The following is a 16,641-nucleotide window of genomic DNA, read 5'->3' as shown; positions in this document are numbered from 1 at the left end:
AGCAATAAATTGCAAAATATGAAATAGCTATTTAATTTTATTCTAGGAGAGAGAACAGATAGACATATGACATTTGTCTTCATAGGTTGCTAGCATTGTTCTCCTCTAAACGTAGTTTAAGCTTTCATTTGAAGTGTAGAGTTTTACTTAGGTATTTACATAAAATCCCTATTGTTTAATCTCATTATTGAGGTTATTTGTTGTACTGTTTGCTTATCACAAATACTTGTTTCTTTTCCAGTGCAATAAATATGTAGATATTTTACCACCTTGATAACTGGGAGAGAGTTCATGCTTCAAAGGATGCTGTATTATTATTATAATTTTTAGTGCCAGACCATGGAGAAAAATGTTTTTGAAATGATACTGCTCACTGTGGTGAAGCTCGTCCCTGTGCAGAGGGTCAGCACAAAGCCTATGTACCACTTAAGCTCACCGAGTGAGGAGTCCAGGATTTCATCCTGAGACCTTAAATGGGACATAAGTGATGCACAGACCTTGTGCTGACCCTCTCCAGAGGAGTGAAGTTTACCTGTAGTGCTAGTAGCATATACCAAACCTCCATAAAATATGTGCAAGGGAAAGATAATAGTTTGAGTCAAATCAATGAAACCATCTGTTCTCCTACTCTGTCTCCCAGTGGCTTTCTGGCATAGAACACCCCCGATTTCCTGACACTGTTGCCATGTCTCCCAACCCTTTTCTCCCTCAAGCTCCTCCTGAAAGCCGAGTTCTTTTATGAGACCTTTTGATCATCTATCTTCTCTGAGCATTAACCGTTTTAAATACAAAACATGGAGTTAACAGAATGGGTGCTCCGCATTAATTACTTGTTTGTTGCTGCATCCAGTCTTATTTCCTTTGTTTATAAATTGTCTATTTAGATAATCTTCAGAGCTGGGACTTTTTTTTTTTACACTTGACTGCAAAGTACCCACCACAGCTTGGTACCATGTGTTATCCAGAGATTAAATCAAGCCCATTCCCTGTGGGGAAATCATGCAAAGTCATAGAATTGTAGTACTGGAAGGGCACAGTTGCCATCTTTCACATGGTAAATAAGCACCCCAACTTTCACAATAACCCCAAAATCAAGCTAATCCCATTTCAAAAGAAGGCCAAAACAAGCCAATCCCTAAGAACCCCAACACTCTATGTGACTAGATCCCCCCCGGCGTGCAGTCTGGGACTGTGGTGGGCCTGCTGTGCACCCCTGACTCTTTCCCCCTGCTTGACACACACACACCCCGCCCCCGCTTGCCAGGAGCCGATTTAAAAAAAAAAGAAGCAACAAGCTCCAATCCAAAAACTATCCAACAAGCAACTCACAAGCCACTTAAGCCAAAAACAAGCCCAATTTCTGCATTTTTTTCCGTGGGTTTGGCATGTCTGCTGTAAGGGACCTCGAAAGGTCCTCTAGTCCAGTCCCCTGCACTAATGGCAGAAAGTAGCTCCTTATCTGTGCTCAAGAGAGTGACTGAATTTCAGTCTTCCAAACGTTTCTTAGGAATGTTTAACTGAAGATCAAGATATTCAGTAACCTTAGAAGAATTTGCAGTGCAAAAATCTGTTTGATCTGAGATTAGTTTAGTTTGGTGGATAAAAATTCCTTAAATAGCAAATTGTTGACTGTATGGAGATAGTTATTTGTAGCTGGGGTAGTGAAGTGGCTATGCTCCATGGAAATAAAGAATTAAAATCAATTTATCCAATCCTCCTTCCCCCTTCCAAAAAAAAAAAAAAAAGCCTCAGAAAACAGTGGTTTTGTAAACATTACTAAACACTTTTCTCCACAACTTCCATTAGAGATCCTGCCACAGGAATGTTCTGGACAATTACTCCTCAGATAAAGGGAGGGATGATAGATTCATAGAGTTTAATGCCAGAAGTTATCATTAGATCATCTGGTTTGATCTCTTGTATTGCACCCAGTTTCCCCTTTATTGAACACAATAATTTGTGTTTGATTAAAGCATATCTTCCAGGAGGACACATCACAGCCCTGGGTAGTTTGTTCCAGAGGTTAATCACCCTGTCTGTTGGAACTTCATGCCCAATTTCTAACGTGAATTTGTCTAGCTTCAACTTCCAGCGATTGGTTCTTGTCATGCCTTTCTCTTAAAAGCCAGTATTTTCTCCACATGATCAAGTCCCCTCAATCTTCTTGTTGATAAGCTAAACAGATGGATCTCCTTCAGTCTCTCTCTAAGGCATGGTCACCATCCACCAAATAATCTCTTGTGGCTTTTTTCTGCACCCAGGTCCACTGGAACAGGGGGGTCAGGGGCCTATGCCTATGCCCTGTCACTTTTTACCGCCGTAAGAGTGAGCGAAAGAGGGGAGGGGGCGGAGAGCAGCGAGCGGGGGCAGGGTCTTGGGAGGAAGAAGCAATGCAGGAGCGGGGCCTCCCGCGCGGGAAGGGGTGGTGCAAGGGCAGGGAGAAGGGGCAGCACTAAGGTTGCCAACTTTCTAATCACACAAAACCGAATGCCCATGCCCCGCCCCTTCCCTGAGGCTCCACCCCTTCCCTGAGGCCCCACCCCCTCGCTCCATCACCCTCCCTCTGTCACTCGCTCTCCTCCACCCTCACTCACTTTCCCCGGGCTGGGGCAGGGGATTGGGGTGTAGGAGGAGGCATAGGTTTGGGCTGGGGGTGCAGGCTCTGGGGTGGGGGTGAGGGGTTTGGGGTGAAGGAGGGGGCTCAGGGCTGGGGCGGGGGGGTGGGCTTCAGCTGGAGGTGTGGGCTCTGGGGTGGGGCCAGGGATGAGGGTTTTGGGGTGCAGGAGGGGACTCCAGACTGGGTTAGGGTGTGGGGCAGTGAGGGCTCCGGCTGGGGATGAGGGGTTTGGGGTGGAGGAGGGCTCCGGATGGGGTTGTGGGCTCTGGGGTGAGAGGTTTGGGGCGCAGGAGGGGACTCCAGGCTGACTGGGGCAGGAGGTGAGGATGCAGGGTCCCGGCAGTGCTTACCATGGCTCTGAGGAAGCGGCTGCCAGGTCCCTGCGGCCTCTAGGCACATGGGTGGCCAGGCAGCACTGCGCAGTGCACTCTGCATCCGCACCTGCAGGCGCTGCCCCCCTGCAGCTCCCATTGGTTGTAGTTCCCGGCCAATAGGAACTGCAGAGCCGGCACTGGGGACGGGAGCAGCACGTAGAGCCTCCCAGTCCCTGGCCATCCCAGCGCCTAGGAGCTGCAGGGACCTGGAAGCTGCATGGAGCTAGGGCAGGCAAGGAGCTTGTCTTAGCCCCGGGCCCCTGCTGTGCCGCTGACTGGATTTTTAATGGCCCACTCGGTGGTGTCGACTGGAGCCACCACGGTCCCTTTTCAACCGGACGTTCTGGTCAAAAACCAGATGCCTGGAAACCCTAGGTGGCACGGGGGAGCAAGGCCACGGTTTGGGCACCAGTGCCCCCCCTGCACTTTTAGGAAGCTTTCGTTGGTCCTGCTTGCATCATCTGTTTATTCATTGGGAATTCTTTAAGGTTAAAGACTTATTAGGGAATTAAAGCATTTCCCCACTGAAGAAAGTATAAATACCCTTACCCTAAGTAAAAAAAATAAAATATAAGGGTGAATTGTGTAAAATGGAAATAACCAGCAAAGAATGGTGAATGTGCAATGTAATGCAAGTAACTTTGATTCAGTACCTTCATAGCTTGCAGCTAAGTGTGATATGCATATTAATCGTAATTCAGTGTTCAGTGGGCTGACATTCCCTAAAAATGTAAAGCATCTTTTACAATGTAATTTCACAGAGCTAAGAGAGGCCAATTCAAATGCATTAAATGCTAAGGATGTATAGCTTGAAATTAGTGAACTTGTTTTCACTGAAGTAAAATTGAAATGTCATTTGAGTGTCACGTAAAAGCCACCAGAAAAAGAGCAATAAGCATTCTATGGTCCCCTTAAGTGACTGCTATCCAAGTTAGGAATTTTTGTGTGAGAGTTGTTAATGGAGCTGCTGGTCTGTGAGGTTTTTCCTTCTTCCTCTCATACCTTTTCCTTGGTGATGTCAACTTCCAGACTGATTTTCCACTCGCCTCCTTAGCCTCTGTCTCCTCTTCCCCATTTGATCTGCAGTGGTGTATCAGTTCACCCTCTCCACACAATGTCCTCTTGATGTTGTCACCATTAAATATTTTCTCTCTCATCTTTCCACCACAAAGTTCCCTTTCTCTGGCCACCACCTTGACACCCTGCCCTACCGTAACCTCCCGTCCATTAGTGGCTATGACTTCTCTCCTGTTTTCAATCCCCTCCTTCCTCTTCTGTCAATGCCATCACTGACTCCCCCTATTCTCTACTACTCTCCACTCCTTCTTCCCCCCCCCTTTACCACCTCAAAGTCTGTCCCACCAAAACCACATCTCGGGTTCGCCCACTTCATCCAACGTTCCTGTATTTCTGAACACCTCAGAAGAAAGTCCCAGCACACATGAACTTCCTCCAATATAAAATTGTTTTCTCTTCCTTCACTTCTGCCATCTTGCCAGTCAAACAGCTCTTCTTCTCCAGTCACGTTGACTCCATGCCCACAGTCTCAGCTGCTAAGGTGACAACTTGGATTCCCTCCCAGCTCCTGTGCCCTCCTCTATTTCCACATAGGATCTTGCTGACTTTTTCAAAAAGGTCAACAAAATCCAGCATGACTTGCCCCTTTTCTCTTTCCCCATCATGCTCCCCTCCTTCTCCATGTCATCTACATTGAAGTTTCTATCCTCTTTTTGCAGTGACTCCTGCCTACCTCATGATTTCCCCTGCCTTCCACTCCCTTATTCACCTTTCTCCTTAGCTTCTTACTCTTTTCACTCCAGCTTACAATAGAAGCATGCTATGGTGTCCCCTCATCTAATCCCTCCCCCCAGAAGTAAATGACCTATAACCCCATTTGCCTATACTCAGCTCATTTCTCGCCTCTGCCTCCAAGATCATCATGTGCACCTTCTACATCTGTTGCCACCTCCATCTCTGTCTGGCTTCTGACCACTCGTCTCCATTGAAAGTGGTCTTACCAAGCCTCAAATTAACATCTTTATGGCAGATCTCAACCATCTACTGCTTCTTTTTTCTTGATCTCAATTGCTTATGGCATGTTAAGCACATTCTTCTTGATATCTTGACTTTCGCCACTCCGCCCTCTCCTGGGTGGTCTCCTACTTCTCTGGTTGTCTTCTTATCCTTTCACAAAGCTTCAGCTGCCATCTCTATGCCAACACTCACAAATCTACTTCTCCCCTCCTGACTTGCCTCCCTCCATCCAATCCACACCCTAGTCTGTCTCTGACATCTCCTCAGATTCATCTCACCATCGGCTTAAACTTAACTTGGTTAAACTAAACTCCTTGATTTCCCCCCCCTCCCCTCTTCCCCCTTTGTTTGTGAGTGTTGACAATACCACTATCATCCCAGTCATTCAGGCCTGGAACCTAGATACTGTATCATTCTGGCTTCCTCCTTCCCCCTTGTGCCACATACCCAGTCAGCATCTGAATTTTGCTACTCACTTCTCCAAAGCATTTCTAATATCAGGTCTTCACTCTGTCCACACAGCTAAAACTCTTGTCCAGGCTGCCATTATAGCCTGTCCTGACTACTTTGGGGCCTCCCTGACATGCACATTATCCTTGTCAAGTCCATTCACAATGCAGCTACTAATAATTCCTTGTCCAACATTATGACCATATCACCCTCAGTATGAGTTACTCCACTGGCTCCCCCTTCTCCATTCCATAAAATCCAAGCTTCTTGTCCTACCTTCCAGGCTCTTCACAACTCTGCCCCTCCCTGCTTTCACTTCTCTTGTCACTCTTCTGCTCTGCCAATGATGCCAACCTTGATTGATCACTTGTCCACTCATTCCCCAAGCATCTTCGTGTTTTCTTCCTCATTACATGAAATGCTCTCCTGGAAAAACTAGTCTGTAAGGCCAGTACACCGTCCTCTCTGAAATCCTCCCATCCCTACCCCATGGCATGCTTCTCCTGTGATGCCACTGGAAAATTTCCCAGTGATAATGCCTACTTATATACTAGTGGGGCTAGAGGATGTCTATTTTATTTATTCATATATTTATATCTCATAATTTAAAACAAATACATGTAAGACTAGGAGTCAATTTGTGCACATAGCTGGTCTATTTGACCACATGTTCCTGTCATTGTCATCTTCATCCTCTCTCCAACTTTCCCTTTTTTTTCTTTCTCTCTTCGCTGCACCAATTTGAGTCTTGTCTTAAGTTAGATTGGAGGCTCGTTTGAACATGGACCATGTCTTTCCTTGTACAGCTCTTGAAACACGGGGCCTTGAGTCTGACTGATGTCTTTCAACACTACCATAATATTTAATTATGCTATAATAACGTCAGAAAACAACTGAATTTTATTAGTTTTTTTTATTTATACTCAGATAATCTTTAAGTTGTATAATACTATATACCAACAATTTTTCAATGTGTTGCAATAAAATTAGCTTTTTCTGGTTGTTTTCTTACATATTCAAATATATGATGATGTCTGTTTGTATTATAGTAGCAACTAGATGCTCCGACTGAGATCAGGGCCTCATTGTGTTAGTCACTGTACAAAAATGGAGTGAGATATTCCCTGCTCTGAAGAGCTTACAGTCTAAATAGGCAGGAAGGGAAAGAGACACCGAGAGGTCCAAGAGTAGGTCAGTGTCAGAACCAGAAATAGAACCTAGGTTTCCTGACCTCCATTCCAGTGCCCTCTCCACTGGACCACACTGCCAAACGGAAGATGCCTGCCAGTTTCTGTTTGGAAGAAAACATGCAAAGTAGCATAAGCCATGCATATAATGCCAGTGAAACTAAATGATTTTAATGCAAATAGTATCATAGGTGCAGTGTGTTCATTCTTGAATGTTCCCCAGAATATTACATATTTCTCTATCAGATCATATTTATTGTGAGCTTAATTACTGCTCTTTGGGTTCCATATCAAGCAAGCTGCTGAATTTTTAGTTTATTGCATTTCAACTCTATCATAAGAATATCATGGAGTTACCAGCCTTAGCCTGTCCTAAACTAACATCTCTAGAACTAGCCACTTGCTAAGTTCATATGTTTTTGAATTTTTCACCTTTGCTCCCCCTTTGCTATTCTAGGAAGACCAGGAATACCATAGACGCTGAATCTTGAGAGATTGTAATTTTACACATACAATATCTCCAACTGAATAGATGCCAGGATTCCTCTTGATTCAGACAGATCAAAATTGAGAAGAGCTTTAGAATAATGTTTTTATTTACAGATACTTGAAAAAGAAACACTGCATATTGCATAAGCCACACAATATAGAAAATGCAGAATGACAAATGCAGTTACTTGGCTTTAGAGCTGTCTAAATGCATATGAGGACATATTAGAAATAAATTACATGAAAACACACAACTGCTTTTAATCATTGTCTGAGGTCAGACATGCCTGCTTTGCTGCGCCTGTCTCACTCTGTGTGAACAGTGCAGGGGGGTGTGCCTTGTCTCTTTGTGGCTGTCATAAATCCTGACCTTCCCACAGATGCCTGCTTTACTAGGATAAATTATTAAAGTTTAGAACATAAGCATTTGGAGGTTTAGGAACACCCAGAGCATGGGGTTGCATCCCTGACTATCTTGGCTAATAGCCATTAAATTAATGGAGGATAGCACATTCATCTAATTCTTTTTTCAGCCCAGTTATTCCTTCACAACATCCCCTGGTAATGAGTTCCACAGGTTGACTGTGCATTGTGTGAAGAAGTACTGTCTGATGCTTGTTTTAAACCTGCAGCCTGTTAATTTCATTGGGTGATCCCTACTTCTTGTGTAGGGGTATTCAACACTTCCCTATTCACTTTCTCCACGCCATTAATGATTATATAGACTACTATCGTATCCCCCCTTTAGTTGTCTATTTCTAAGCTGAACAGTCCCAGTCTTTTTAATCTCTCCTCATATGGAAGTTGTTCCATATCTGTAATCATTCTTTGCCAATTGTAATGTATCTTTTTTTGAGATGAGATGACCAGAATTATTCAAGATGTGTGCGTACCGTGGATTTGTTTAGTTTGATTGATCTGATAGTCAGACACACATTGTCATTGGGTATTATAAAAATACTTGTAAATATGCATAATGTAATAGGTCTGAGAAGTCTTGATTCCCGTTCTCTGGTTAGTTAGGTGAAAGCAATGTCCTTTGACGTCTCAGTGGGCAGTCATCCGTTCTTAATAAGCAGCCTTGTGCAAGCTGGGCAAACCTTAGATTAATCTGGGAAAAAGACCCAGGGCCACAATTTGAACAAAGCCTCCATATGCATATGCAATTCTTGTTTTAACACAACAGACATAATTTGGTGTAAGAGTTGTATTTCAGTAACATTCCTACTGTTCCATTGTCTCCAATGATATTTATCTAATTAGAGGTCCCTGGAATTTTGTTCATTAAGAGAAGATTGCGTTCTGGCTATGTCTTTATACTACTCTTACCGGGGGGGAATGTCGGTGGTGCTGAAAAGTGTTTAGATTTTTATAGTTATTGTGAATGTTTTGTAGCATAAATAAAGTTTAAAGTTGTTTGAGTACTGGTTGTTGAGTGTTTCTGTTTTAGAATGTGTGAGTATGTGAATTGAGTGTATTCAGATATAATACTCTAAAGTATAGATGTGTGTTGTGACTCACATCTGACCAAATACTCATTGGCTAGAACAAACTTCCTCTTTTCACACCTATGCCTCTTTCCTTCCCTCTCAACACCACTTTATTTTGGTTATGTATGGGATGAGTTTTTGTAGGATTATTACTTGATATGTTACGTCATGTTGGCAGTGTTATACCAAATGTGTCAAACTTCAGTAACACTTTTTACATTTATTCTTCCTGGTGTATTGTCTTGAGTGGTGTTTGTATGATAATTGTTTGTTGTTGATGACAATAAAAAGTGGTTTAATAAAACAATGTAAGGTGATTTTAGCTTTCTGGAGCTGTAAACCAGCTAGAAACCAGTTAGAAGCAATCTGAGTATTTAAACAGAAACCTGCTAAATGGGTTTACACAGAGATGAATTTGAATGAATTGGCACTTCTCTTCAATCTGTGTTCTAAAACCAGCCACTTTTTAAGAATTCTACGTGCATCTTGTGTCTGCAGGTGATAGAGCTTTTGCTTTGGTGATAGCTTAAGCCTTCTGTACATTAAGGAAATTATTTTAATTTCTTTAGTATAGAATTCACTCCTCCTGGAGATCTATTTTATTATTTGTTTTTTGTAACTCACTTTTTGGTAACATTTGATGCATTCACAACTGCAAAGGTGAATCATAATCTTTGCTCTGGATATGGGCTAACTGGTGTGTTGATAGTAAATTTTCTGTGGTCAACAGTTTTCATCAGTTTATTTAGGTAATTAATAAAAATGTGTTTATTTCTAGAAGAGAAGTAGTTAAACTGTAAAATGAATTATTCACTGGAGTTTCTTTAAATTATTTAATGTTATATGACAGTAAAATATACAGAAACCTCAATGAGGATTGGGGGCCCATAGTTAGTTAGGGCTTGTCTATATGGGGACACTCAAGAAAATTAATCCAAATTAACTAAAGGTGTAAAATTAAAGTGGATTAGTTAAATTAGTTAAATTATATTAAACTCTTGTGCGGACACTGTCATTCAGACTTCACATGGCCTTCCCTTGGTTTAATTAAAGGCATTTTAATTCTGAATGAGAGTGTCCACACAGCAGTTTAACTAATCCACGTTACATTCTCACCTTTAGTTTATTTGGATTAACTTTCCTGAGTGTCTCTGTGAAGACAAGCCCTTAGTAGTCTTGATACAAATCCATATGAAGGCATTCTTGAAGAACTTAAAATACTACAGTGGCACAACTGCGCCACTGTAGTGCTTCCATGTACATGCTACCTATGTGGATGGGAGGGATTCTCCCATCGATGTAGGTAATCCAGCTCCCTGAGAAGCGGTAGCTAGATCAACAGAAGATTTCTTCTGCCAACCTGCCACTGTCTACAAAGAGACTTAGCAAAAACAACGAGGAGTCCTTGTGGCACCTTAGAGACTAACAAATTTATTTGGGCATAAGCTTTCGTAGGCTAAAACCCACTTCATCAGATGCATGGAGTGAAAAATACAGTAGGCAGGTATAAATACACAGCACATGAAAAGATGGGAGTTGCCTTACCAAGTGGGGGGTCAGTGCTAACATGGTCAATACAAACAGGGTGGATGTAGTTGACAAGAAGGTGTGAGTATCAACAAAGGGTCACTTTTTGTAGTGACCTATCCACTCCCAGTCTTTATGCAGGCCTAACTTGATGGTGTCAAGTTTGCAAATTAATTCCAGTTCTGTAGTTTGTCATTGAAGTCTGTTTTTGAAGTTTTTTTGTTGAAGAATGGCCACTTTTAAGTCTGTTATTAAGTGTCCAGGGAGATTGAAGTGCTCTCCTACTGGACACTACAAAAAGTAATTTTCCCACTGTTGATATTCACCCCTTCTTGTCAACTGTTGGGAATAGGCTACATCCACCCTGTTTGAATTGGCCTCCTTAGCACTGACCCCCCACTTGGTAAGGCAACTCCCATCTTTTCATGTGCTGTGTATTTATACCTGCCTACTGTATTTTTCACTCCATGCATCTGATGAAGTGGGTTTTAGCCCATGAAAGCTTATGCCCAAATAAATTTGTTAGTCTCTAAGGTGCCACAAGGACACCTCGTTTTTGCTGATACAGACTAACACGGCTACCCCTCTGAAACCTGCCACCAGACAGGGACTTAGGTTGACTTAATTATGCTGCCCGGTGGTGTGGGTTTTTCATGCCCCTGGCTGAGGTAGTTAAGCCAAGCTAATTTTCTAGTGTAGGCCAGACCTAATTTACTTTTCAAGGGGGAGGGAAAGAGGGATACAATCAAACATCTACGTTTTTTGTAAATAAATCGCCAACTAACCTCATCTACCCTTCAAGCAAATTTTAACTGGCTTATTTCTTATGTCCTGAGGAGAGGTTAGTGCCCTTATGGATCAGGAATTTAGAGTGTAAGGGATGATATGGAAACAAAGCATGAATATGCATCTTTTCCCCACCTCTATTTTAATTTTTTTCTTAAAAAAAAAAAATTAGGAAAATCACAGTTTATTTTTATTTGAATTATAAAAATCTCAAGTACCAGTCAAAGAGATACAGATATTCAAGGATATAAGGATATTCTTAATCTGTTTAAAACTAGTAGAATAATTGTCGCTTTCATCAGAGGGATGATCAGGACATTAGTTAGCTAATATTTTGTAAGTTACTTAGAAAATATAGTTTGTTCTGTATTGCTCAGCATTATCATTTTATTGTTTGCTAATAAAGCTACTCTTGTTAATGAAAAGTGTGTAACCTTTTGTTGTTTCTATTTCCAGCAAAGAGCTCCAGGGAAAGTTTTGTTGGATGCCGTTTGCAACCATCTGAACCTTGTTGAAGGTGATTATTTTGGCCTTGAGTTTCCGGATCATAAAAAGATCATGGTATGTGAATGAGATTCATTTCTTACTTATTTTCATCTTCACATTTTATGTATATTACAGTCCCCTCCTCCCCACCTACCGCACATTCAGAAAAAACATTTTTAAATGTAGTTTTATTGAAGGTTTCAGTGGGTTTTGCTCAATGGTGATATGGAACTGTGTTTAAAAACTCATCTCAAACCCTCACTTATCCATATTGAATGTAGGAGTGGTGGTGTAACCATAGGAACTGTTGGCATGGAGACTAAATACCATTTTAATTCTTGATTGGTTTGGACTGTGATAATGGTAAAATCCTGCCCGGTAGATGGGAAAAAGTCACCAATATTATGACACAGTTCAACAAAAGGCACCTTTTCTGTCCAAAGGGCAATAAAAACAAGTCACTGTTTTTTGTTTATTACACTTTGCTGGGTTTTTTTCCTTTTTGTCAGTGATAAAAATCCTATTCAGGGAGTTCTGTAATACAGGACAGGTGTGCTGGGTATGACACCTTCGTCTCTGATGATAAATGCCTGCTGCAGTCAAGTAATGTATCATTATATCATAGAGTGGGAGGAAGAGATTGCGAGAGTGTTAATAGATACACATCAGTTTTCATTTTTAAAATTCCATTTTGCTTTAAATCTTAATGCATTACTGTGGCCTACTGAATTGTGTTCCAGTTACTTGGATGCTGTGGGCATTGCATTCTTGTGTATACTTTGTTTTGCGCATATGGTGAATTCTACCCCAATACACTAGACAGCCTAAAGAATACATATTAGGGGCAGTTATTTTAACTTCCTGCCTGAAGGGGGCAATAGTTTTTCATTTGGGGGGGGAAGAGGGTTTATCTGTCACTAGAGTAATCTGCTTCCATTGTTTTGTGCAATTTTTTATGCAAGAGAACCGAAATTAATAATTACATAGTTCTGGGCTAATGATTACTGAGAACAAAATAGAAAAGTGGACAGTAATATAAAGTTAATTTTAAAAAGCAATAAATCACAGGCCTTACTTTGGATTTACTTGAAACATTAATTTTAACAAGTAATTTCACAATCTTCCATACATCCTCAGCTAACATTTTGGTAACTCTTATTGACAGTAATTAAAAACAATGTATGAACATAGTTGTGCAATAATGTCACAGTGGGCTATATAGCTATACAGTTATGCTAAAGAAATATTCAGATTTTTGACTTTTCTGTTTGTAAAGTTGCAAACATAAAAGTTATAGTCCTGACAGCATTTGGCCTCTTTTGTGTGTGTGTGTGTGTGTGTGTGTGTGTGTGTGTATATATCGTGTGTATATATATATATCGTATATTATCGATCATAAGCTGGTTCGTTTATAAGCCGACTCCCACAAGATGGATAAGTAAAAATGGAAAGATTTTTTTATAACCCGTTCATAAGCCGACCCTATAATTCAGGGGTCAGCAAACTTTGGCTCCCGGGCCATCAGGATAAGCCGCTGGCGGGCCGAGATGGTTTGTTTACCTCGAGCGTCCGCAGGCACGGAGGTAAACCTAAGTAAACAAAGGGTCCTGACGCGCCAGCTGTTTACCCTGACAGGCCGGGACAGCAACTGGTGGGGAAATTTTTTGCAGGGGAGAAGCTGGGAGTCAGGGGAGTAACCCCTGTGACCATTCCCCACATGACCCCACCCCTGGCCCAGGACCCCCACACTCTCCCCATCCTATCCCTTCCCACCTTATCTGGGGAGGGCCACAGGAAGATGTCTCTGGCCTGGCTGGAGCTGCTCCGGCAGACCGGGCAGCGCGGCCGCAGCCTGCTCCGGCGGGCCAGACTGGGCAGCACGGCCGCAGCATGTTCCAGTGGGCTGGGTCGGGCGGCACTGCCGCAGCATGCTCGGGCGGCGCGGCCACAGCCTGCTCTGGGGGGCGAGGCTGAGCGGCGCGGCCACAGCCTGCCAGCCCCGGAGCTGCAGCTGCTTCGGAGGCTGGGGGAAGAGCAGCGTGGCCAGAAGAGGAGAGACTCTGGCCCCGCCTCTTCCCTTCTGGCTCTGCTGGCTGTGCTGCCTTTCCTTGCTCCCTCTGTTGGGGGCAGGGGCCGTGTCCCACCTCTCCCTCTCTGTACCCGTTCATAAGCCGACCCCCTTCTCTGGTGCTTCCCTTTTTTACTAAAAAATGCGGCTTATGAACGAGTATATACGGTAGTTATTTATATAACTGTGAGGACTGTTTACTTATAAGCCCTAATATCTATGTGCAATGTGAACGACTTGAAGTTGCTTTTGAACCATAACTTTTAATTTCTTGAATTCTGTGGGGGGGAAATCTTATCCACAATGTAGAATTTTACATCATGCATAACATAGAATTTGCATTTAATTGCTTTGCTTTTAAAAAAGTGAGTGTATGCACTACATTTACATTTATTTGAATATGATTCATTGCTTTTTCAAATAGTGTGTAATACAAGATAAAAATAAATGCCTGAGCATTTGTTTGGATATTTTCATATGCAGATGAGATCATATATTCAAGCACAGGTCTACTTACTGCAATGTGTAGAGTTCCAGATCACAAATACTTGTGTGTTTGTATGCCTGGCAAGCTATAGCATGATATGTTTGTAGAAGGCAAGACTGTCACTTGTCCTAACATGGTTGCATACACAAGTAAAGACTGAGGTGAAAGTAAGCCGGTCCAGTCCGGTCTGGTACGTCGTACCGGCAAGAGCCAGTACGCCGTGCCGGACTGGACCAGCTTCCGTGGCGGTGATTTAAAGGGCCCAGGGCTCCAGCCGCTGCGGGGATCCCCGGGCCCTTTAAAGTGCCGCCAGAGCTCCGGCAGCCGGGCTCCTGAGGTGATTTAAAGGGCCCAGAGCTCCGCGGCGGCCAGAGCCCCGGGCCCTTTAATTCGCCCCTGAGCCCCAGGGCTACGAGCCGCCTCTGCAGCTGGTAGCTCCAGGGTGATCTTGAGGCCCCGCCACTTCCGGTTGAGGCCACGCTCCCGCTCAGGACTCCGGCGTACCGGTATGTTCTTTAAGTTACTTTCACCCCAAGTAAAGATGACATTGCATGGATCACTGCTTCACACATTGGGGTGTGAACAGACTCTGCAGAGCTGAACCTCTCCCTGGCAAGAGAAGCACCGTTGCTAACTCTTCCATTTTATCACAAGTCTGATATTTGATGTTTTCCTCAAATCTACAGCTGTTGGCATCAGATTATTACTTGTGAATCTCAGCTTTCATTTAAGAAAATGTTTCTGTCCCTCAGAGTTGCAGCAAAAAGCTTAAAAACATGAACCCTAAATGCTGCAAAACCAGAAGTCAAATAAAAAGAACCCCCCCCTCCCCCCGAATTATTTTTGTTTTAATTTCCTTCTTTGTCCTGCTTCATGATTTTAGGGGCCTGACTCACGGTTTTTGAATGCATAGTGTTGGCCATATTGGTGAAGTCTTGGTTTTGCCCCTGTCCCCCAGTAAGCTGCACCTTGGACGGTTCTGTAGTAACTACCTGCTCTCCTATGACAAAGAGAAACTGCGGAAGGAATTGGGACTCTCTGGATACAGAAATCCTGCAATGACACCACTATACAACTCCCCTTATGCAGGGCTAGATTACAGTCTAGCTCTAGCCCAAAACAAATTGCGCAGAATCATATGCTATTGGATAAAATGCTGAATGCCCAGACTCTTGTGACTTGGTTATTTCTCAGTCTTCTTTTTCCCCCAAACTTGGCAAGCATGCATTCTTCACTGAGGGATTGTGTACATGCCAAGTTGTAACTTCTGAAACAAAACACTCTGAGTTATCAGAATGCCAAAGAATGTCAGAACTAGATTTTTAGCAAGTAAAAAACACCATTTTCCCATCCTTGAGTAACTAACAAATGACCAAATAGATTTTCTTCACACCTTCCATAAAAAAAGTGGGGGGAGTCACCTTTTGAACTGGAGGAGAATGAGAAATTTCATCTCAGAGGGAAACTTTTGTGAATATATAAGTACTTGAATAATAGGGCCTTAGGACAATAGTGCCTCCAAGGAGCTAGCTTGGCTCTGTAATAACTATGAAAATAATTAGTAATGGGAACAATTTTAACAGAAGCATCTGAGTGTGTGTGTGTGGTTCCTGAGGCTATGATTCTATAATATGGATATTTTGAGGGTGTCCCAGGCGCTGCCTAATTAAAAACTGCTCAAGGTCAACTTTAATTTTTGTGTTCTTATTAAAAATATATTGTTATTTTCCTGAGAGGACAATGTGATTAATCTGCTCTCTGGGGCAAATTTTATGGCTTTTAGATTGGTCCGTACCCCTTTTGAAGACTGTGCACCATTCCTCCCATAACTCTAGACATGTATTTATTAACTGAGGGCTGAGATGTTTCTCCCAAACTCCCTCCACCTCACATTGGTTGTTTGGCCTCTACCTGGTTTTGCTGCCCACTGTAGCCTTTTGCAACACACTGCACCTCTGTCCATGTCCTTTTGACTGAGGCCACGTCTACACTACCCGCCGGATCGGTGGGTAGTAATCGATCTATCGGGGATCGATTTATCGCGTCTCGTCTAGACGTGATAAATCTATCCCCGAATCGACGCCCGTACTCCACCTCAGCAGGAGGAGTAAGCGGAGTCGACGGAGCCGCGGCGGTCGACTTGCCGCTGTGAGGACAGCCAGGTAAGTCGAACTAAGATACTTCGACTTCAGCTACGTGAATAGCCAGTGTAGAACAGCCCTTAGAGTATGAGTGAAGTTTTCGGGTCTAGACACCCTGTTTTTGTTGACCACCTCCTCGTAGAGGTAGAAAGACTTTACACAGGGCTAGTCTATGTGAAACATTCACACAATAGTAAAAACATGATTTATTAAGATAGAGAATAATAAGATCAAAATAAATAAAATGACATGGCATAACATACCGCATCTGAGTACTTTGCAAAGCCCAATGATGTGGCCTCTTCTGACAGAGAAGAGAGAAAATGCTACAAGGCTAGAGAGTAAAATCCTTTCTCTCAGACTTTGAGTAGTGTGTCTGCCTCACACTGCTGTGCAGACAGAACCCCTCCTCCAACCTTATCCAAATGGTTGGTGTTAGAGTTTGTTGCCCTATCATGGGGAAGTCCTCTCAATATTTTCACAGGTGTCTCCTTGAGGAAGAAAT

The 16,641-nt window shown here is 42.9% G+C and overlaps 1 protein-coding gene across 1 annotated transcript in view; it reads left to right on the top strand.

Moving 5' to 3' along the window:
* The window catches only part of FARP1 (FERM, ARH/RhoGEF and pleckstrin domain protein 1), a 275,111-nt gene that overhangs the window by 138,711 nt on the left and 119,759 nt on the right, over window positions 1-16,641 (top strand). Inside the window, exon 2 of the mRNA XM_065414550.1 lies at window positions 11,411-11,515. Within this exon, the coding sequence (XP_065270622.1) occupies window positions 11,411-11,515 (105 nt within the window). The remainder of the gene's footprint in view (window positions 1-11,410; window positions 11,516-16,641) is intronic.

The sequence above is a fragment of the Emys orbicularis genome, chromosome 1 (genome assembly GCF_028017835.1).
Source record: "Emys orbicularis isolate rEmyOrb1 chromosome 1, rEmyOrb1.hap1, whole genome shotgun sequence".
In the NCBI taxonomy this organism is placed as follows: Eukaryota; Metazoa; Chordata; order Testudines; family Emydidae; genus Emys; species Emys orbicularis.
The sequence above is the reverse complement of the archived record's forward strand: the minus strand, read 5'-3'. Positions and strand labels throughout refer to the sequence as shown.